This window comes from Antechinus flavipes, chromosome 4, assembly GCF_016432865.1.
Source record: "Antechinus flavipes isolate AdamAnt ecotype Samford, QLD, Australia chromosome 4, AdamAnt_v2, whole genome shotgun sequence".
Lineage (NCBI taxonomy): Eukaryota > Metazoa > Chordata > Mammalia > Dasyuromorphia > Dasyuridae > Antechinus > Antechinus flavipes.
The window spans coordinates 482,665,749-482,688,773 of NC_067401.1; the positions used below are offsets into that span (position 1 = coordinate 482,665,749).

Below are 23,025 nucleotides of genomic sequence, written 5' to 3' on the forward strand. Positions count from 1 at the left end.
TTAATGTGTATTAGCCTATCCATCCCCACTAAGTGATGCCACTATCCACTGGGTCATCTGCTTTATCTTTATTCTTTGATTGGGTATGTACCATGAGCCTCTTCTATGTAGTACTGTTAGCAGAAAATTGTTGTTTAAAAAAAAAAATCAGGTTTTTGGTGGTGAGGACCAACTTTTAGTAATTAAAAAAAACTGCAGTTTCTTAAATGCTATCCAGTTTGTTTTCCCTTTGTTCATTTTTCCAGTTCATTGTTCACCTGCAATACTGCCCCAAAATATATGCACTGATCGACTACCTTCCCCATTGTGGTAGGAAAGTGATGCTAGTTCTCCAGTGAGAAGAAGCTGTATTCCATCTCTGAATTCCAACCTACATTTGGAGAGCCTTGTCTTAATGCGTTGCTCCTCAAATCTGCCCCTTCTTCCAAATTCCCTATTTCTGCAGAAGGTCCCACCATTCTTCTAGCCTTCTAGGTTTGTAATGTCAGTATCATCCTTGCTTCTTCATGCTCTCTCATCCTACAATTCCAATTATTTGCCAAACTTCGTTATTTTCCCCCACAACATGTCTCCTACTATTCTCTCCTAATGCCTCTCTAGGCATCCATTTAGCTATCCATTTGGCTCAAGTCCAATGATCTCTTTGCCTTCCTTGCAATGGCTTCCTAATTGGTCTCCCTACCTCAAACACTTTCCATTTCTGCCATAGTGATTTTCTGAATAAACAAATCTGGCTGTGTCATTCCCTTATTCAGTAAACTCCAGATTCTTCTTCCCTCCAGGACCAAATCTAAACTCCTGAGGGCCCTTCACAACCTTGCTTGGGCCAATCTTGATGACCACCTTAGATATTACTCTCCAATCCAACCAAACTGAACCTCTCTCTTCCCAAGAACAAATCCTATCCCAGAATATACAAGAGAAAAGTTTTCTAGGGACCAGACTACCACGTGGTTCATCTAGGACTCAAGATAAAATTGTTGATTAAATGGATATTAGGAGTGGGTTACCAGCTTACAAGAAGAGTTGATGTTACTTATTATTATATTACTTCAGTTTTTTTGTTTCATGGTATTTTTATTTGCTGAATTTTCTTGGTTACTTTGGTGACATGAAGCTCTCTCAAATTAGTCCATGGTGAGTCCTGTAAGTTGTTTGCTCTGTAGCCTGATTGAGTTTATTTATAAAGTCTATTTAAGAAAGTTTATTTCCTTAGGGAATATACATTCAAGTGGGTAAAATTTGCTTTCTTTATTCGACTGTGACAAGACTAAGCCAAAACAGGACTGATGAAGGAAACTAGAATGTTTAGCCTGTAAAATAAAAAAACTTAAGGGGGGATCAAAGGTAAGTATGTGAAGAGCTATCATATGGAAGAAATATACAACTTGACCTTGGCTTTTGAGGTATGGGCAAGTAAAATTAAAAGGATTTGGTAACTGTCTGGATAAGAAATGAGGAACTTCAAGGATATCAACATGGGAGACTTGGAGTAACAGGTCAAAAGAATAGTTTTACAAGGAAAGTTGAAATTGGAAAACTAGTAGTACTTTATCTGAGTCAAAGATTTCCCTTTCTGTGTTATCACTTACCTATCTTTTGCTAGGTTGATAACTGCAGTTCATTTTTATTACTATTGGACACTGGGAAAGTTAAAAAAAAAAATCTAGCAAGCTCAACAAATTAATTCTACCTAAAAACAACTCTGATAAAAAAACTTTGTCAATTAGGTAGTTCGTGTAAAAGTTTAAATGCCTGAAAATTATGTTTCTGGATTACCTATTACCTACTTAGTACCCTGAATAACTGAAAATGTTCTATTTATTAATTTTTTAAACAAATTATATTAACATGTATTCTTGTATTAATATAATAGAGATAATCCACCAAAAATTCCCACCTATAAAAGACAAGTTGTCCCCATTATCACTGATTTGTTCTGGAACTTGACAGTCTTCAGTGAGAGAGGAACCAGTCAAATTTCCATCTTGAAGCTTTGTCAAATTCCTTTGGGAAGGGGTTGACCATCCATCATTTTTGGCATTCTTTCCAGAATTTACATCAATACTCAGGGTTTCCTGCTGTAACCTGTCCCCATGCATCTTCTTTCTCAGGATTTCTTCTTCATAGTTTTTTATGCTTTTGTCTGATGAATATACAACTCTGTGATAAAATATAAAAGTTTTTTTTTTTTTAAGATACTTTGAAAATTCCCAATGGACTGTGTTTTTGAAATTATCTCACTGTGGCAAAATATTAGTAACATGAGTTAAGTGGGGGAAAGTGAGTCTGAAATAGGACATTTTAAAAGAAATATAATTTTAGCAATTTCAAATAATGAAGAGAGTTATTTGATCTAGAACACAGAGCACCAGTCTAAGAGGAGAGAATTGTCTGCCCTAGCAGTGGCTCTTCTGCTAATAAGTTCTCTGTTTCCATAGGTCTGGGTTACTGTAGGTAGCAGAAATGTTGGTGACAATGGTGATAGTGATAATGATTGGTGATGTTTATATCATTCTTTAAGGTTTGCAAAATTCCTTGTATACATTATCTCATCTGTTGTTGTTGGTGGTGGTTGTTGATTACAACAACCCTATGGAAAAAATATGATTGTCCTCATTTTTTTTAGTAATGTATAAGAGGTCATATAGGTGAAGCAGGATCTAAATGCAGGTATATATATTTACCTCCCTCAAATGGAGTAAGGAAGAAAGTACTTTTAAAATGAACTAGATAACTTCTGAGGTCTTAATTATAAAATTCAACGAACAATCAATAAAACTTTAGGAAATATCTACTATATGCAAGACATTGAATTAGGTACTGGAAATACAAGTACAAAGAATAAAACAACTCCTATTCACAATGAGCTTACATTTTGACGGAGAAGACAAGTGCATATCAAAATATATACAGCATAAATACAAAATTAATAAACACATCCATGTACAGTAGTTAAATACACTGCAGTCTGGCAGGAAGACCACTGGAAGGGAGAAGAAAGGCTTCATGAAGATGATGCATTAACATCTTTTTTTATTTTGATAATAGTTTTATTATTTTCAAAATATATGCTAAGATGGTTTTAAACATTCACCCTTGCAAAATCTTGTGTACAGGGCAAAAGATTATATGATGATCAATTCTGATGGATGTGGCTCTTTTCAACAATGAGGTGGACTCAGGCCAATCCCAATAGATTAGATATATAATGGAGAAAGCAATCTACATTGAGAGAGAGGACTGTTGGAACTGAATGTGGATCACAACATAGTATTTTCACCCTTTTTGTTGTTTATTTGCATTTTCTTTCCCATTTTTTCCCTTTTTGAGCTGCTTTTTCTTGTGCAGCAAGATAATTATATAAATATGCATGCATATATTGATTTAACATATATCTTTACCATGTTTAACATATATTGGATTATTTGCTATTTAGGAGAGGGAGTGGAGAGCAGGGAGGAAAAATTGGAACACAAGGTTTTGCAAAGGTTAATGTTGAAAAATTACCCATGCATATGTTTTGAAAATAAAGACTTTTAATAAAAATGAAATAAAATAAATGTTAATATGCAAAAAAAAAAATGAAAGAGGGATGCCTATAAATTAAGGAATGGCTAAACAAGTTGTGGCATATGATTGTGATGGAATATAATTGTGCTACAAGAAATGACAAGCAGGATTATTTCAGAAAAACCTGAAAAGAGTTACATGAACTGATGCAAAGTGAAGTAAACAGTATACACAGTAACAGCAATATTGTGCAATGAAGAACTGTGAATGACTTAGCTATTCTCAGCAATACAATGATCCAAGATTCCCAAAAGTTTAATGATAAAGCATACTATTCATCTTCAAAGAAAAAATTGATATTTGAAAATAGACTGAAGCATGCTTTTTTCATTCTTTCATTCAAGTCTTCTTGTGCAAAATGACAAATATGGAAATATTTTACTTAATTGGATAGCCATTCATCTATCTATACATGTGTATACACACACATGTACATGCATATACATATATGTATATATACATCTATATATAGAGATGTGTACATATTTGTATTTGTATGTATATATAAAACCTATATCTGATTCCTTACTGTTTTAGGGAGTGGGGTGGGGAAGGAGAGAAGATAAAATTTAGAACTCAAAACTTAAACAAACTTAAAAATTGTTCAGCATTTAATTGGGAAAAATAAAATATATTTTAAAAAAGGAAAAAAAAACTTGTGTTTCAAATTTTTCTCCCTCCCATCCTCCTCCCCTAGACAGCAAGTAATCCAACATAGGTTAAATATTTACAATTCTTCTAAGCATACTTCCACATTTATCATGCGGCACAAGAAAAATCAGATCAAAAAGAAAAAAAAAAAAAAAGAAAAAAGCAAACAACAACAAAAAGGTGAAAATATTATGTGGTGATCCACATTAAGTCCCCATAGTTCCTTTTCTGGAGATGCATGAACATCTTAAAGGAAAAGAGGGACTCTGAAGCAAAGAGTAGAAGAGAATAAATTCCAGTTAAGTAAATAGGTCATCATAAAGGCATAAAGACTGGAGATGGAATACTCTGTGCAAGGAGAAAGTCAATTTAGCTGTTTTATAAAACTCAAGAGGAAAAATGATGTCCAATAAGGCCAAAAAAAGGTTGGGTCTAGATTGTACAGGACTACATTTGCCAAAGAGAAAAGTTTATATTTTATTCCAGAAAAAATATGAAATCAATGGAGTAATGAGTAGCAAATAAGCACTTACTTAGTCTCTTCGTACTTAGGCAGCTGCATATAAGACGGATTGGAGTAATGAAAGACCTAAGGAATAGAGACCATGTAGGAGGCTATAGTATTAGACCCACTAAAGTAGTATTTGTAAATGAATTATCATAAAGTTAAAGGCAAAGACTACCACAGGGAAAAAGACCACTTTACTTTCCAATAAATACTTTCAAAACCTTGAAATATTTTAAGTATACAAAAATATGCTATACAGAAAATAAAACTTTGCTTCAAAACTACTTTTCTCTAATGTCAACATATTCTATTGATTTGGCTTTAAAGAGTTTTTCTAGCTCTTGCACTTATCAAATAGGTCAAAATAACAATTAGATATGTATCAGTAGATTAGTCTTTACTTTCCCAAAGTAAGAGCATTTCATTAAGGTTGCCTCTGTAGATGAATTGCAGGTAAGCTGACTCCAATCACCATTTCTTTATTATATTTATTTATCTCTACTAATTCAATTTGTCTGCTCCTCTTTTCTGATCCTCCTACAGGCATTCTCTGCCTTATTTAATGTGAGAAGCAAACAACCCCCCAAAATGAGACTATTTATTCCCTATTTTTACTGATAGAAAAAAATGTTTTCAATTCCTTTTGTTTGGTAGCCTCTGTAAATTCTTTATGCTCAATCACTGAACACTGGACCACCTCACGTCAGTTCTCCAGTACCTCTTCTGATACCAAGTAGTGTTATCAACAAGAGAATACCATAGCTAACGACTACCAAAAATTGTTGCTCTCTTTTAGGGATATATAATTATTGGGTAGCCTTTCCAATCATTCTTCATCATGTCCCTATGATTTTGTCCCTACATTAATTCCTTAAATGTTACGCTACAAAACTTTACCATTTTAAAAATGTTTTATTTCTTTACTGAGATAATTTTTAAACATACTGATTCATATTAAGTATAAGTTCTGCTAATAATTCTTACCATTTCATCAATCGTTGACTCCCTTTCTTATCAATTAATCCTTAACCACTGTGCACCAATTAAATAATATATTTCATGGTTGTCATTTCAATAAAGTCTCTTTCTTTTCTTTTTCACTGTCTTTTTTTCAATATTTCTTCATAGGAAGAAACTAGATTTGTTTTGATTTGTTCTTTGTTAAACCGATTTATTATATCTTGTATTGTTTTGTAAGTTTGCAAATTGTCATTCTGTTATAGTACTTTCTCAGTTCTAACATTAGGCTATAACTCAGATTTGCTTTGCTTTCCCTCTTTAAACTATCCTAATCTCACAAATAAATGCTGAATTAGCACCAGATAACATTACTTTCTGGTAAATCAAGAGTCAAGAGCTGTCCTTTATATTATTTGGGGTTGAATTGTCATTAAAAGACAAGAAGGCAAATTCTACATTTTATGACCTCATTTCTGAGTTATATATAGAGGTAATTATTCTATATAGTATTTTCACAGTAAAAGTAAGCCATACATGTTCAAACCAAAGAGAATCTACAATAAATAATCACATAAAAGAAAATATTTCAAAATGCTAATGTCAAGAATAAACTATGTGAAGAAATTTATCTGGACTTTTAAAGTACCATAGAACATTAAAAATTATCAGCTTTTAAATTTAAAAGAAGTATTAATTGTCATCCCTTCAGCATAATTTTCTGTATTTCATTTTAATGAAGTCATATTCCAGTATGTTTCACCAACAGCAAATTATATGAACTGGCAAGCCATTGATCTGAATTTACCTTTAGATATTCTGAAAAGAGGTTCCAAAGGAGTACGGAGGGAAAAAACAGAAACAGAAAAAGGAGAGACTTATTAAAATCATTTGAAAAATAAACTAAGAAGGTAACAAAACTATCAAATTACACCTAGGATCAATTACACTGGAAAAGGCAGCAGAAATCAATTTTGATATATGGTCTTTAAGTTAGATTTGCAGACTAAGAAAACAAAATCACTATATTGTCTTTCTGAAAAACATTATCTCATAGCCCTTCCTTTCTACTTATTTAATTTTTGGGGCAAGGCATCCTAAGTGATTTGCCCAGGGTCACAAAGCTAATAAGTGTCAAGTTTCTGAGACTGAATTTGAATTCAGTTTCTCCTGACTCCAGGGCCAGTGTTCCAACCTAACTTTCCACTTGTGTATCTTAGATTTAACATTTGCTTACTATATGCTGATATAAATATTTTGGGGGTAAATATAGTGCTGGATTGATATCTTTTAACCAGTCCAGATCAGCACCTTCTATCTCCTTTACAATTTAGTCTCAGTTGCCAGAAGCACTGAGAAGGAACAAGTGCCTTGCCATAAGGTCACACTTAGGCAATGTTTGTCAAAAACCATACTTGAACTCAAATCTTCCTAGCTTTAAAGTTTACTTTATATCTCCTACACCATGCTGCTTCTTATGAATAGATCTATCCATCATGAAGTACAAAAACTGCACCTATACTATGTATATGTGGGTAGGGCTTAATTAATATTTGTTGAATTGGACTGAAATTTAGAAACTAACAGTAGAGAAAAAACTAGAAAGTTAAGGGCGGGGGGGGGGGGGCAAGGTCAAAATGAGATTCTTGAACCATACTTAATTGCTACTGTTGCTAAATCATTTCTCAGTTGGATACAACTCTATGTGACCCCATTTAGGGATACTCTTCACTAAGATCCTGGAGTGGTTTGCCATTTCCTTCTCCAGTTCATTTTACAGATGAGGAAACTAAGGCAAATAGGGTTAAGTGACTTGCCCTATCAAATCACTCAGCTAGAAAGTGGCTGAGGCTGGATTGAATTGTAAGCTTCTTAAGGATAGGGACTATTTTTGTCTCTTTTTTATCTATAGCACAGCACATTGCTGTACACAAAGTAAGTATTTAATAAACGTTGAATGATTAAACTTAGGATTTCTTGATTCCAGAACTAGTGCTCATCACTTTTCTGCAACAATATCAACAGTTTAACAACAGAGAATTGTGAAAGTTAAGAATTCCATTTGAAGTGATGACCAAATAAGATTCCTGAGGACTAATAATGAAGCATAGCACCTACCCATCTTCTAATGGACAGCTGATGACGTCAAGATGAAGAGTGAGACCTGTATTTTCTGAACATGGACAATGAGGAAATTTGTTTTGTTTGACTCTCCATATTTATTAAGAAGTTTCCCCTCCCCTTTCAATGGGAAAGTAAGAAAGCAGAAGAGGAGGGAAATAGTCTTTAATTTAAAAAATATGCATAATTTAAAACTAAAATTTGATTTCTGAGACAAAAGGAATTGATTGGAGTCACATGGTAAGATTTACACTTAAAAAATAACTAGTTGAAGTACAAAGGAGAGACTAGAGTAATGAGAGGCTCAAGACAGACCAATTACTATGTCTGTAATCTAGGCAATACATTATTAGGATTTAACAATGATATCAGTAGGAAGGGAGAAAAGAGATCATATATTAAAGATCATAGTAGTAGATACAGCAAGAATTGGCAAAAGATTTCATTTTAGGGATGAGAGGGAGGAACCATTCTCCTAAAAATGTCCAAAAGAAATGATTAAGCAGTTTTCAAAAAAAAAAATAAATACAAGCTATTATGATTTAAAAACAAAGTTATCCATAAAGATATGGACAAAAAGATAAAAGTCTACAAAAGGCTACTATTTCTCCTAGATTTTCATCTATAACATCACAAAAGAGTATTATTCTCAGAGTTTGTAGTACATATGGGTACATAGTTGATGTCTTATTAAATGCTTTGCTAAAAACTTCAATCTACTATAATGACATACTAAATCTATAATACACCAGAAAAGGGGAGAGTTGTTGGGGGTTTGCTTTTTTTTAAGGGGAACAGTTCTGTGATTTCATTGGTGTTAAAGAAGTCCAAGAGGTTAATTGACCTATCCCTGTGTCAGAAGTGAGATTTGAACTGAGATCTTGCCAAAAGCAGAGAATGGCTGGTTTTCTGGTTTTGTCTTGTTGGGGGATGAGGTGCAAGATAATCAGGGTTAAATGACTTGCCCAAGATCACACAGCTAGCATAAGCTCCCAGGGCCCTAGCCCCAATGGCTGACTCTTAGTGACCACTCCAAAACCTTCCCTTTAATGATGTGTCCTAAAATGTCACATGGGAGCATTTTCCTTTCTTCAGTCCTGACTGTCCAATCACATTAACTTGTTCTTTCAGGACTCTTCTTAAACTTTCCCTGTAATATTCTCTCTAAAATGTAATGTTCTCTGTTGAGGTTTTCTTGGGGTCTCTGGGGGTAGCCTTCATTTCAGTTCAGTTATCACCACAAATGCAGCCAGGTGTTAAAATCCAAATCCTTTATTATCTTCTTCAAAGTCTAATCTCCTTCACTTGGGGCTCGGCTAGTTTTCTGGAGGTCTTCCCCTCTCCTTGATTCTAAGAGCTTGAGCTACTGCCTGTCTTCTCTAGCTTTTGAATTGCCCTGACTGCAAAGGTTGGTGCTTCAACCTCCAGCCACTACGAAGGTGGATGATGGAATGAATCTGCCTCAGCCTTCGAGAGCTTCTAGTGTGCTTGTCCTTTTTGGCCCTGAGAGCTTCTAGCTTATATATGGTGAGTATACACCAATCATTATATCACTAGGAAACAATTATTTGTTGGAGGATTAAATCAATGCTAAACTAGACTTAACCATTGTCTCCTCAATTCCACTTAGTGCCTCGTTTCAAGTTCTAATCCATAACATCTCCTTGTAGGATTAAATCAATCATACTGAGCCATGCTAAATTAGGTAACTATTGTCTCTATCAATTCCACTGACTTAGGCCCTTGTAAGAATCCTTTGTTGCAAAAGTTCAGAGTTCTGGCCCATAACATTTCCCCACTCCCAACCTCTTTTTACCCAGGAGATTTGTATGTGACACTAGGAATATAGAGATACAATCCAACATTTACTGATAATATATCATACTTCAGAGAGCTCCACATTCAATTACGTGATCTCACATGGGGTCACAATGCAGAGTTTAAAAACTGGGCCCTAGGTTACAGCTGAACCTGGGGATCCTAACCACTGTGGGCTGTCTCTTCTCAGCTTCAGACACTGTAACCACTCTGACTCTTTTTGTCCCATACTTCTCATTCTTAAGGCGCTTCACCTTTGCAGAGAAAACAGAACCAAGTAATTCTATTTTTTCTCCACTATCCAAATAACTATTTTATTTATTTTGTGGTAGAAGCAACATTTGCCATGTGAGCCAGGTGAGTTTTTCCTTAAAAGATATTAAAACCAAGCTTAAGACTAACTGGTCCATCTACATTGAAGTAGCTGTTTATTAAGATATGCTGGTTTGGGTAAAGGATCTGATCAAGTTCTCCAAAGAATTTCCATACAACAGTTGTTGGAGCTCAAACTGTAATGTTCATCTTGAATATTACAAGATGAGGTAACCAAACACCCTACAAAACAGTATTTGTCACCTCTGGGCTTATGATGAAACTCTGATTCCCCAATCCCAGGAGGGTCCATCTTGCCATCAGGTTGTGACTTTAGTCAGTTTCCTTTATAACACGGGTAACAATTGGAATATGGTTGCTACTCCAGTTGTATGTACATTAGATGGCTGTTGGATTATCAAATGTTAACAAAAACAGTGGCCATGTAGGTGACTTACAAACTCTGTAACTTTTAGTATCTTCTAAACCCTTTACTACTATTCTTCTGCCACCATTGAGGGAAAAAACAGGACTTTACACACTGGAAGGTCATTATGCTTTTTTATTCATTCCATAGGTCAATAAAATGAAGAGAAATTTTTTCATCTGGTAGTCAACATTTTGATAAGACTTTGTATACATAAACCAAGTGGGTCCTTAGATGGCCAACAAGGCTTGTTCCCAGCTAGAATTTGAACCCTGTAGGCACTTGTGTTCTGCTTACCCAGTTTTCAAGAATCAAGTTCATCTCCTCACTACAGGAAGTAAGTGAATAAGAACTTTTATGGAAAAAACCAAACTTAGTTATGAAAAACCAAACATTTAAATATTTTTCCTTTACAAATTTCAGAAACTATAGATTCCAGAGGATTTAAAAGCTTAGATACAGAGAAAGAATAAATACTGTAATAAGGAAAATTTCTAGAATTACAGAACTTTTTAAGTTCCATACAAATTTATACTAGTTTTCTATGAAAATTTCCTACAAAAATTTCAAAGCTAAGATAAATCCTCCCCCCTCCCCCCGACAAAAAAAAGATAAATTATAGTAAAATATCAGTTTTCTAGAATGGGCTAAAACCAAGATAATCTATCAAAGATTACTAAAAGGATTATATTCAGTGTTTGGGGATAAAGTATTTTTGGTTGCAAGCGTTTGACTTTTGAAATATTGTATTCCAAGAGTTTTTCCTACTTTATATTAGTAACTGCCAGGTCTCGTGAAGTTCTGAATTTTGACAGGGACATTATGGGAGTTTTCATTAGGAGTTTCATTCCAGATATAAGACCTCTGACATCTACATCTGTAACCTTTAAAGATTCTAAGCACCTACTCTCTGAAATTATAAATTACAAAGAAGGTGCCAACCTACATGTATAGAGGGAGTTTCCTCATCCGAGAGAGCTCCTTCTATGGATATCACAGATTTGATCCCTACCATTTCAGAGATGACTGATAGAATCTTTCTATTTTTCACTTTGTCTTTTGGTTTTTGGTAAATCAGGACAATTTTCACTCAACATCTTGAGATATGATATCTAACTTGTAATTGTTCTTGTTCCTGGTTTTCAAATAATCCTCTATACTTAAATTTTCTTTCCTTGACCTTTTTTCCAAGTCCAAGTACTATATTTTTTATAGTAGATAACTTACTTTTGGAGGAAAAATTCAGCAACCATTTTAACAAAAATTGCTGGGAAAAGTGGAGAGTAGCTTGGCAGAAAGAAACTAAGTAGAGAATATTTCATACTACATATCAAAATAAAGTCAAAATGGGTACATGATTTAGACATAAAATCATAAGCAAATTAGGGGAACATAGAAAAAATTACATGTCAGATATATAGATAAGGGAGGAGTTTGTGACCAAATAAGAGACAAAGAGGATTCCAAGAAATAGAATGGATTATTTTGATCATCTGAAATTGAAAACTTTGTGCACAAAAAACCCACAATGAAGTCAAAATTAGAAGCAAAGGAGGAAAGTGAAGGTGAGGAGGAATTTAGAACAAATTTTTCTGATAAAGGCCTTATTTTTTAAATAAATGAGTCAAATTTATAAAAATAAGAGTTATTCCCAATTGACAAAAGGTCAAAGAATATGAATAAGCCGTATTCAAAGAAGAAATTAAAGCTATCTATATTCATATGGAAAAAATGTTCTAAATCACTACAGATTATAGAGAAAAGCACATCAAAAGAATTCTAAGGATCTACTTCATAATTATTAGATTGGTTAACATTACAGAAAAGAAAAATGATAAATGCTGGAGAGGGTGAGGAAAAACATCCATATCAATGCATTGTTGGTAGAGTTGTGAACTGGTCCAACTATTCTGGAGAATAATTTGGAAGTATAACTACAAAGTTGTATATAATCCTTATACACAATACTATTAATCCCAGACTAAAGAAAGAGGAAAAGGACCTATATATATGAACATACAGCAGCCTTTCTGTGGTGGAAAAGAATTAGAAATTGAGGGGATGTCCATCAATTGAGAAGTGGATAAAGAAGTTGTGGCATATGATTGTGATGTAATATTATTATATACGAAATTATATAAACTTATGTAATCATGTAATATTATTATATAAGAAATAATGAGTAAGATGGTTTCAAAAAACTTTGGGAAAACTTATATAAACTGATGCAAAATGAAATGAGCAGAGAACCAGAAAAATATAGTATACAATAATAGCAATATTATAAAGATAATTAACTGTGAAAGACTTAACTACTCAGAACTATGCAATGATACAAGATAATTTCAAAACATTCATGTTAAAAAATGCTATCCACCTCTAGAGAGCAACCTGATAATCTCCGAGTACAGATCAAAGCATACTTTTTTCACTAACTTTCTGTTTCTTGCTGCTTTTTTTTGGCAACATGGCTAATATGGAAACATTGTGCATGATTTCTCAGTGGGCGAGGAGAGTCTGGAGGAAAACAGGGAGAGAACTTGGAATTCAAAATTTTTTGTTAAAATTAAATTTTAAAAAATTGTTTTATTTTGTTGTAATGTTTCTTATTTTATGAAATCACTTAGAGCTGCTCAGAGAATTCTAATTTTCCAGCTTCTATTCTGAGTTCCTGATAATCTTCTTCCAATTCAGACTTCCCAGGTTCTTATTTCATTCCATTTATAATTCCATTTTTTCTATCTTGCTTCATTTCTTCAAATATTCTTATTGTCCTTTTAGCCAAATTACTTTTTAAAAATGTAACTTTTTATTTATAGTTGTAGAATCACTCTTTTGTGCTCAGTTTATATCTTGAGAATCTCTCTCAAGCCACAAAATTTCTTCATAGTGTTTGGTGTCTTATTCTATTTACTAACACAGACAACTTCAGTTCCTGATTTGGGACTTTGAATTGTCCCATATTCTTGAAGTAGTCAAGCCCTATTTGGTCTTAACCTTGGTTTTATTGCTCACTTCTACCTTCTCAGATATATTGACTTTCAGAGTGCAGATAGATTAGAGCTCTGTGCTCTTCCTGCCCCTCTATAAAATCCTTGATTAAGCCAATGCTGCAATCTTCCAGAAGGGCACTCCTGATGATGGCACTACTGTTTATTTGCAATTCAGCTGGTTTTGAGAACTGGCATGCCCTTCTTCGAACACTTGCAATTATTGAATATTTCTTCATCATTATTCAAACTGGTTCACTTTCAAATCACTGCTGGGCTCCTCTGTGACCTTTTTTAAATAACAATCTTGATCAGAATGTTGGTAATAAACCTTACCCTGATTAAAGTCCTTTTGCTTATAAAATGTTAACTTTCCATCAATCAATTAATTTTCTTTTTCTTTCTTTCTTTTTTTTTTGTGCTGAGGCAATTGGGATTAAGTGACTTGCCCAGAATCATACAGCTAGGAAGTGTTAAGTGTCTGAGGCCAGATTTGAACTCAGGTCCTCCTGACTTCAGGGCTGGTGCTCTATCCACTGCACCACCTAGCTGCCCAATTCATTTTCTTTTGATAATAATTTTTCTGGGATAATTTTGATCTCAGCATATTCCAGGAAAATAATATTTTATTGGAATAATTCAAAATAATGCTGATACATAATTCAATAATGTCTTTTAACTAAAGGGCAATTATTAATATTGTTATTGCATATTTTTATCTTATTTCTTTCAAAGAATTTAAAATATCTCCTCTGTCTACAAATGCATTTTGGCAATATGTCGGTCTTATTTTTTTTCTCATGAATTGCACTCTGTACAATATAAAGCAAATTGGAATATTTAAGAGCAAACTCTTCTAAACCCTTAACAAATAAGTTGCTCTAAATTTTCTGTGATCTTTCAATACACATAATATTAACATCTATAATCAAGAGACTATAGTGTGCAATACAGACTGAAAAATAATTCATAAGAGAAATCAAAAATGGATAAAGACAAGCAACAAAAGATAGGAAATAATGCTACTATGATAAATTATGACAAACACATTCATATAGTGCTTTAAAATGACAAGAACTCAATCTGTTATTGATGAACAATTTTTTTCCTAGGGAAAAACAGAAAACAGAATAGGTTCACTTTCCAAATTTATCAATATATTGGTCATCCACCACCATTAGTCTGGTTTTTTTTTTTTCTTTTGCTTTGTTTGAACAATGTATTGTTGAGTTGCCTTATAAAATTCTGTAATAACAGAATAAATTCCAATGAGCCCAGAGTCTTTAAGGATGATAGGTTAGATTACCAATATGGATAAAATTATTTGTAGATGATCCATATTATATTTCAAATACTTCTCTCTGTATTTTGGGGAATAGCAAATAACTGGAAAAAGTAGATACTCATCTATTGGAGAGTTGGTAAGCAGTGTAGTACATAAATAAATGAAATATTACTTTGTCAGTAGAAACAATATGAAAAATATAGAAGGAAAGATTTATATAAATTACTGAATATAAGCAGAAATAGAAAGCAATGTTTACGACAATGTATATGTAAAGAGAAAAACAATTAAACTTAACACTGTATAATTATAAAGATAAAGCTTAATGTCTTTCCTGCCCCCTCCTCCTCATTTGATAAGAAAATGCACTTTCCTTCCCAGTTCATAGAGGTAGAAGACTACAGATGCAGATCAGTTCATGTGCAGTCAAACTTAGTTGACATGTTAACTACTTTGTTTTACTGCTCTTTTGTATTCTTTGTTCAAAGAGATGGGTTTCCCTACCAATTCTACCAAATGAAAGAATGACATATTGGAAATAAAAGAAGATATGAAAACAAAAGACATCAAAAAATTAAAAAATAAAATGTTACTGTCTTTTGGCAAATATAAAAGAGAACAAATTAACCATACTGAATGTTTATAATGCCTATTTAAATTGTAATAAAGTAAAATCTCACTAAATCAGAAGGATAGAGCAAAAAAAATTGCAATATGCTTTTAAAAATCAAAAATTCTAAGAGTCTGAATTTTAAAATCAATTTTACTACTTGCAATTTCAAAGTCAGAAATGAATATTTAAATTGAACCATATTAACTTTAAAAATACAGTCTAGGAACAGATTGATGGTGCAGTGTATAGAGCACTGGCCCCTGAGTCAAGAGGATCAGAGTTCAAATCCCATCTCAGTCACTTGACACTTACTAGCTGTGTTAACCCAGGCAAATCTCTTAACCCCACTGCCTTGAAAACATATATATGTATAATACATACATATGTATGTATATAGTTTAAGATAAGCCTATACCATATAGTAAAGAATCAAAAGTAAGTAATGAGACTTGTGTGACCTGAGATCAATAGCACTATTTGTAAAATATTGCAAATTAAAAGCTAGAAGTTTTTGAATTAATGTTTTAGATAATGATAAAAATTTCCCCCCAAAATTTAGGCTATTCTCTTCATGTTAAAAATTAAGAGCCTCTAGAAACAGTATTATTATATACAATCTCTACATTATACTGTCATAACAGGTAGTCTGGCCTCAGGAACAGAGAGCTGGAACCAGAGAGAAATGAATCCTGTTTCTAGTTCTGACACACATGCTACATTGTGACCATAAGCAAGTCATCCTACTTCTCAGCACCACAGGCATCTCTCCACGACTAAGTTGCCCAGCTATAGTAAAGTTGTCAGCAAAGGGAGTTGCTGACTGATGAAATCACACATCTTCAAAGCAAACAAACAAAAACTACATACACACAATCCTGCCCTACAGTTAATGCTTTATAAAATACTTTTCCTATGGGTAAATACTGCTACAACTAGAATCTAACTACTGTAAAATAAAAAATTAGATTCTATTTTGCCCCCAAAATGATCCTAATACAGGATTAAAAACAGTAACAATGCATTCCAGGACAATTTTAAAAATAAGCCTGGGGGGAATGGGAGGAGAAGCCAAGATGGCAGAGAGGACACAATGCATCTTTCTGAACTTCTCCCTGGACCCTCAATTAACAACCAAAATCAGCTTCAATTGAATTAGTTCTAAAATGGCAGAATTCACGAATATTGGGAGTACAGCAAATTAACAGCAGAAGATAATTTCAAAGATTGCCAGAAAAAGTCTGTTTTGGTCAGGCAGGGGAGGAAGCCAAGCACAGGCAGGCAGGCAGAGCATGGAGGTCAGTGAACACTATGCAGACCCAGAGTGGGGTGTGGTCTCCCCAGGACAGTGCAGACACCATGAGGTGGAGAATCTACAGGGAGGACTCTACCATAGTGTTGGCTACAAGCCAGTAGATCAGCAGAGAAGTTAGAAAACATCCAACACAAACACAAAAGTTAGAGTACACCCCAAAGCACCGGAATTTCACAGGATCTGGCCACACACCAAGAGTGACTTAACATGATCCCAGCAGCCATTGTCCTACCCCCCTTCCTCCCTTTCCCCCCTCTATGGCTCTGCCTATAGAGGAGGCCTGGAAATCCTTCCTTGCCCTAAAAGCAGATATCAATTTATTTTTTAAAATGAGTAAAAAGGCAAAGTGAATTCTAACGATAGTTTGCTTTTTGGGGAAACACCACACAAAGCTCTCCTAGAAGAAATTAAAAAGAATCTTAAAAGAGAGCTAGAAGAAAAATGGGGAAAGGAAAACTTTGCAAGAGGGTTTGGAAAAGGCATATAAACTCATTAAAAGACAGATTTGATAAAGTGGAAAAAGAAAGCAACTCCCTGAAAAACAGAATTTGTGAAATGGAAAAGGTAAATAACTTCCAGGAAAACAGAATTTGTGAAGTGGAAAAAGAAAATAACTCCTTAAAAAACAGAATTTGTGAAATGGAAAAAAATTCCATAGAACAAAACAACTCATTTAAAAACTCAATTGGATAAATACAAAGTAAAAAAAGCAAATGAAGAAAATAATTTACTAAAAATCAGAATTGAACAAATGGAAATGAATGACTTGATGAGACATCAGTCAAACAAAACCAAAAAAAAAATGAAAAAAATAGAAAAAATGTAAAATACCTACTTGGGAAAACAACTGATCTGGAAAATAGATCTAGGAGAGACACTCTAAAGATTATTGGACTTCCTGAAAACAATGATGAAAAAAAGAGCCTGAACACTATTTTTCAGGAAATCATGAAAGACAACTGCCCTGATGTCACAGAATCAGAAGGCAAAATATCCATTGAAAGAATTCACCAAATACCTCCTGAAACAAACCCCAAAATTAAAACTCCAAGGAATATCATGGCTAAATTTCAGAACTATCGCACAAGGAAAAAATATTACAAGCAGCCAGAAAAAAAAAAAAAACAATTCAAATACCGAGGAGCCACAATAAGGCTCACCCAGAATCTAGCAGCTTCCACATTAAAGGATCAAAGAGCCTGGAATCTGATATTCCAAAAGGCAAAGGAACCTGGAATGCAGCCAAGAATAAACTACTCAGCTAAACTGAGCATTTTCTTCTTGAAAACTGTATTTCTGTTATGGATATACATAAAGAGAACATGTATAATTTGATTTTACTGTTATAATATAAAAAAGGAACTAGAGGTAGAAGGAAGATTGTACCAGAAAAAGGGAAAAGTGGAGGTAAAAAGAGGGAAATTACATCTCATGAACAGGCAAAGGAAAACTATTATATGTGAGGGAAAGAAGGGAGAGGGATGAACATTGTGTGAATCTTACTCTCATCATATTTGGCTCAAAGAGAAAATATTAGACATATTTGGTTTACAGAGAAACTTCTCTCACCTCATTGAAAAGTGGGAGGGGAAAAGCAAAAAGGGAGCTGGTAGGCTAAATAGAAGGGAACACAGAAACAGTAGGGAAAAGGTATAAGAAAGGAGGAGAGACTCTAAAGGGAAGGGACTCCAAGAGGAAGGGCTGCTTGAGGCAAGTGGTACTGATAAGTTAAATAATGGAGAGGAGGGAAAGAGGAAAAGGAAAAGGAAAAGTATAATAGATAATGAAGCAATATCAATACTAAATATATATGCACCAAGTGGAATAACATCTAACTTCCTAAAGAAGAAGTTAAGAGAGCTGCAAGAAGAAATAGTCAGCAAAACTATAATAGTGGGAGATCTCAACCTTGCTCTCTCAGAACTAGATAAATCAAACCACAAAATAAATAAGAAAGAAGTTAAAGAGGTAAAACAGAATACTCAAAAAGTTAGGTATGATAGATCTTTGGAGAAAATTGAATGGAGACAGAAAGGAGTACACTTACTTCTTGGCAGTTCATGGAACCTATACAAAAATATATTAGGACATAAAGACCTCAAAATCAAATGCAGAAAGGCAGAAATAGTAAATGCATTCTTTTCAGATCACAATGCAATAAAAATTACATTCAATAAAAAGCCAGAGGAAAATAGACCAAAAAGTAATTGGAAACTAAACAATCTCATCCTAAAGAATGAATGGGTAAAACAGCAAATCATAGATACAATTAATAATTTCATCCAAGAGAATGACAATGAGACAATATACCAAAATTTATGGGATGCTTTTATATATCTAGAGGCTTACTTGCATACAAACGAGAAAGAGAAAATCAATGAATTGAGCTTGAAACTAAAAAACCTAGAAAAAGAGCAAATTAAAAACCCCTAAAATCAAATACCAGACTTGAAATTCTAAAAATAAAAGGAGATTAATAAAATTGAAACTAAAAAAATTATTGAATTAGTAAATAAAACTAAGAGTTGGTTTTATGGAAAAAACAATAAAATACACAAACCTTTAGTAAATTTGGTTAGAAAAAGTAAAGAGGAAAATCAAATTCTTAGTTTCAAAAATGAAAAAGGAGAACTTTTCACTAATGAAGATGAAATTAGAGCAATAATTAGGAGTTACTTTGCCCAACTTTATGCCAATAAATTTGATAACCAAAGTGAAATGGAGGAATACCTACAAAAATATAGACTGCCCAGATTTAATAGAGGAGGAAGTAAAATTGCCTAAATAATCCTATTTCAGCAAAAGAAATATAACAAGCTATTAATCAACCCCCTAAGAAAAAATTTCCAGTACCAGATGCGTTTACATGTGAATTCTTTTTTTTTATTTTTTTATTTTTTTGTTTTTTTCTTTTTTTTTAATTTTTATTTAATAATTACTTTATATTGACACTCGTTTCTGTTCCGATTTTTTTTTCCCTCCCTCCCTCCACCCCCTCCCCTAGATGGCAAGCAGTCCTTTATATTACATGTGAATTCTACCAAATATTTAAAGAACAATTAACTCCAATACTATATAAACTATTTGAAAAAATAGGGAATGAAAGACTCCTAACAAATTCCTTTTATGACACAGACATGATACTGATACCTAAACCAGATAGGACAAAAACAGAGAAAGAAAATTATAGACCAATCTCCCTAATGAATATTGATGCAAAAATCTTAAGTAAAATATTAGCAAAGAGATTACAGAAAATCATCTGCAGGATAATATACCATGACCAAGTAGGATTTATACGAGGAATGCAGGGCTGGTTCAATATTAAGAAAACTATCGGCATAATTTACTATATCAATAACCAAATTAACAAAAACCATAGGATTATTTCAATAGATGGAGAAAAAGCACTTGATAAAATCCAACACCCATTACTATTAAAATTACTAGAGAATGTAGGAATAAATGGACTTTTCCTTAAAATAGTAAGTGCCATATATTTAAAACCATCAGTAAGCATCATATGTAATGGGGATAAACTGGATCCATTCCCAATAAGTTCTGGAGTAAAACAAGGTTGCCCACTATCACTATTACTATTCAACATTGTATTAAAAATGCTAGCTTTGGCAATAAGAGATGAAAAAGAGATCAAAGGAATTTGAGTAGGTAATGAAGAAACCAAATTATCACTCTTTGCAAATGATATGATAATATATTTAGAGAACTCCAGAGAATCTACTAAAAAGCTATTAGAAATAATACACAACTTTAGCAAAGTTTCAGGATACAAAGTAAATCCACATAAGTCATCAGCATTTTTATACATCACTAAAAAAATCTAATAGCAAGAGACACAAAGAGAAATTTCATTTAAAATAACTGTTAATAGTATGAAAATATTTGAGAATCTATCTGCCAAGGGAAAGTCAGGAATTATATGAGCAAAACTACAAAACACTTTCCAAACAAATAAAGTCAGATCTAAACAATTGGAAAAATATAAACTGCTCTTGGATAAGTCAAGTGAATATAATAAAGATAACAAAACTACCTAAACTAATCTATTATTTTAGTGCTATACCAATTAAACTCCCAAGAAACTATTTTACTGTCCTAGAAAAAAATAGCAAAATTCATTTGGAAGAATAAAAGGTCAAGAATTTCAAGGGATTCAATGAAAAAAAAAAATCAAATGAAGATGGCCTAGCTGTACCAAATCTAACACTATATTATAAAGTAGTAGTCATCAAATAGTAGTCCTCAAAACCATTTGATACTGGCTAAGAAATAGACTAATTGATCAGTGTAACAGGTTCAGTTCACCAGACAAAACAGTCAATAACTATAGCAATCTAGTGTTTGACAAACCCAAAGGACCCAGCTTTTGGGATAAAAATTCACTAGTTGACAAAAACTGCTGGGAAAATTGGAAACTAGGCATAAGCCCATACCTAACACCGTATACCAAGATAAAGTCTAAATGGGTCCATGATCTATTCATAAAGAATATTATAAACAAATTAGAAGAACATATAATAGTGTGATCATTACTGATCACAAAATAGATAATTTTGATTATATTAAGTTAAAAAGGTTTTGTATAAACAAAACTAATGCAGACAAGAGTAAAAGGAAGGCAATAAACTGGAAAAATATTTTTACATTTAAAGGTTCTGATAAAGGCCTCAATTCCAAAATATATAGAGAATTCACTCAAATTTATAAGAAATCAAGCCATTCTCCAATTGATAAATGGTCAAAGGATATGAGCAGGCAATTTTCAGATGAAGAAATTGAAACTATTTCTAGTCATATGAAAAGGTGCTCCAAATCACTATTGATCAGAGAAATGAAAATTAAGATAGCTCTGAGATACCCCTACACACCTCTCAGATTGACTAACATGACAGGAAAAGATAATGATGAATGTTGGAGGGGATATGGGAAAATTGGGCCACTAATACATTGTTGGTGGAACTGTGAACAAATCTAATCATTCTGGAGAACAATTTGGAACTATGCTTAAAAAGTTATCAAAATGTGCATATCTTTGACCCAGCAGAGGCTAGAAACTGGAAATTGAATAGATGCCCTCAGTTGGAGAATGGTTCAATAAATTATGGTAGATGAATGCTATGGAATATTATTGTTCTGTAAGAAACAACCAGCAGGATGATTTCAGAGAGGTCTGGAGAGACTAACATGAAGTGATGCTAAGTGAAATGAACAGAACCAGGAGATTATTGTACACAGCAACAAGAAGACTATACAATGATCATTCTGATGGATGTACCTCTCTTCAACAATAAATTGATTCAGATCAGTTCCAATTATTCAGTAATGAAGAGAGCCATCTACACCCAGAGAGAGGACTATGGGAACTGAGTGTAGACCACAACATAGCATTTTCACTCTTTCTGTTGTTGTTTGCTTGCATTTTTGTTTTCCTTCTCAGGTTTTGTTTTTTTTTTCCTTTCTAGGTCTGGTTTTTCTTGTGCAACTGTATGGCTATGTATACATATATTGTATTTAACATGTATTTTAACATATACTGGAATACCTGCCATCGGGGGAGGAGGTGGAGAGAAGGAGGGGAAAATGTGGAACAGAAGGTTTTGCAAGGGTCAGTGTTAAAAAATTACCCATGCATATGTTTTGTAAATAAAAAGCTATAATAATAAAAACAAATTTTAAAAAAGGAAAAATAAAACTGACAAACATAATTTTATTAATAATGTTACAATGTTCCAATAAAAACATAACTATGACCCTAACTTTAATTTTAAAAAAAATTTTAATAACCTTCTCAATTAACATAATATGAACATAAATTAGATTATATAATACATATACCCCTCTTGGCTAGAAATAATGGAAATTAGAATTCTTGAAACCTAATTTTGTACCTCTGACAAAGGATCAGATCATTTACTTCGAATTTATTATACTTCTTTCTGAATAAAAGAAAAAGTAACTAACATGTCACATCAATGTTACAAAAACTAATAAACCACTTAAAAATAAAACTACTAAATGAGAAAATTTACCATTTTTATATATGTACAGAAATAAAAATTTTAGTTTTATATATGTACCTTTTTTTTTTAACCCTTTTCTGCTCCAGACACACTCCTCAAAGATGACTGAGTAATCTGCATTTATTATAAGTGTTGGAACTGTTTGGTAAACTATATACTGTCCTGGTTGAAGCACTTGATATATTCTAGAGACTTACTTGCCTTCCAATGAAAACTTGGAAGTTGAAAACAAATAATATGGCATAAAAGCACTGACTGCCTTCTTATTCAAATTCTTAGGAAATAACATTTGAAGATATCATAAAAGAAAAGCATCTATAGAAACTCAAAGATAAGCATTTCAAATTACCATATTTTGTAACTACTGCAAAAACATGAGAAACAATTAGCAGTAAATAATTCATTTCAAACATTTTT

General features: G+C 33.0%; 1 protein-coding gene across 4 annotated transcripts in view; it reads right to left on the minus strand.

Annotated features, from left to right (window-relative positions):
- The window catches only part of BTBD8 (BTB domain containing 8), a 157,609-nt gene that overhangs the window by 129,154 nt on the left and 5,430 nt on the right, over positions 1-23,025 (minus strand). For all 4 annotated transcript variants that reach the window (XM_051999997.1, XM_051999998.1, XM_051999996.1 and 1 more), the window contains exon 3: positions 1,901-2,163. In XM_051999997.1, coding sequence (XP_051855957.1) covers positions 1,901-2,163 — 263 coding nt within the window. The remainder of the gene's footprint in view (positions 1-1,900; positions 2,164-23,025) is intronic.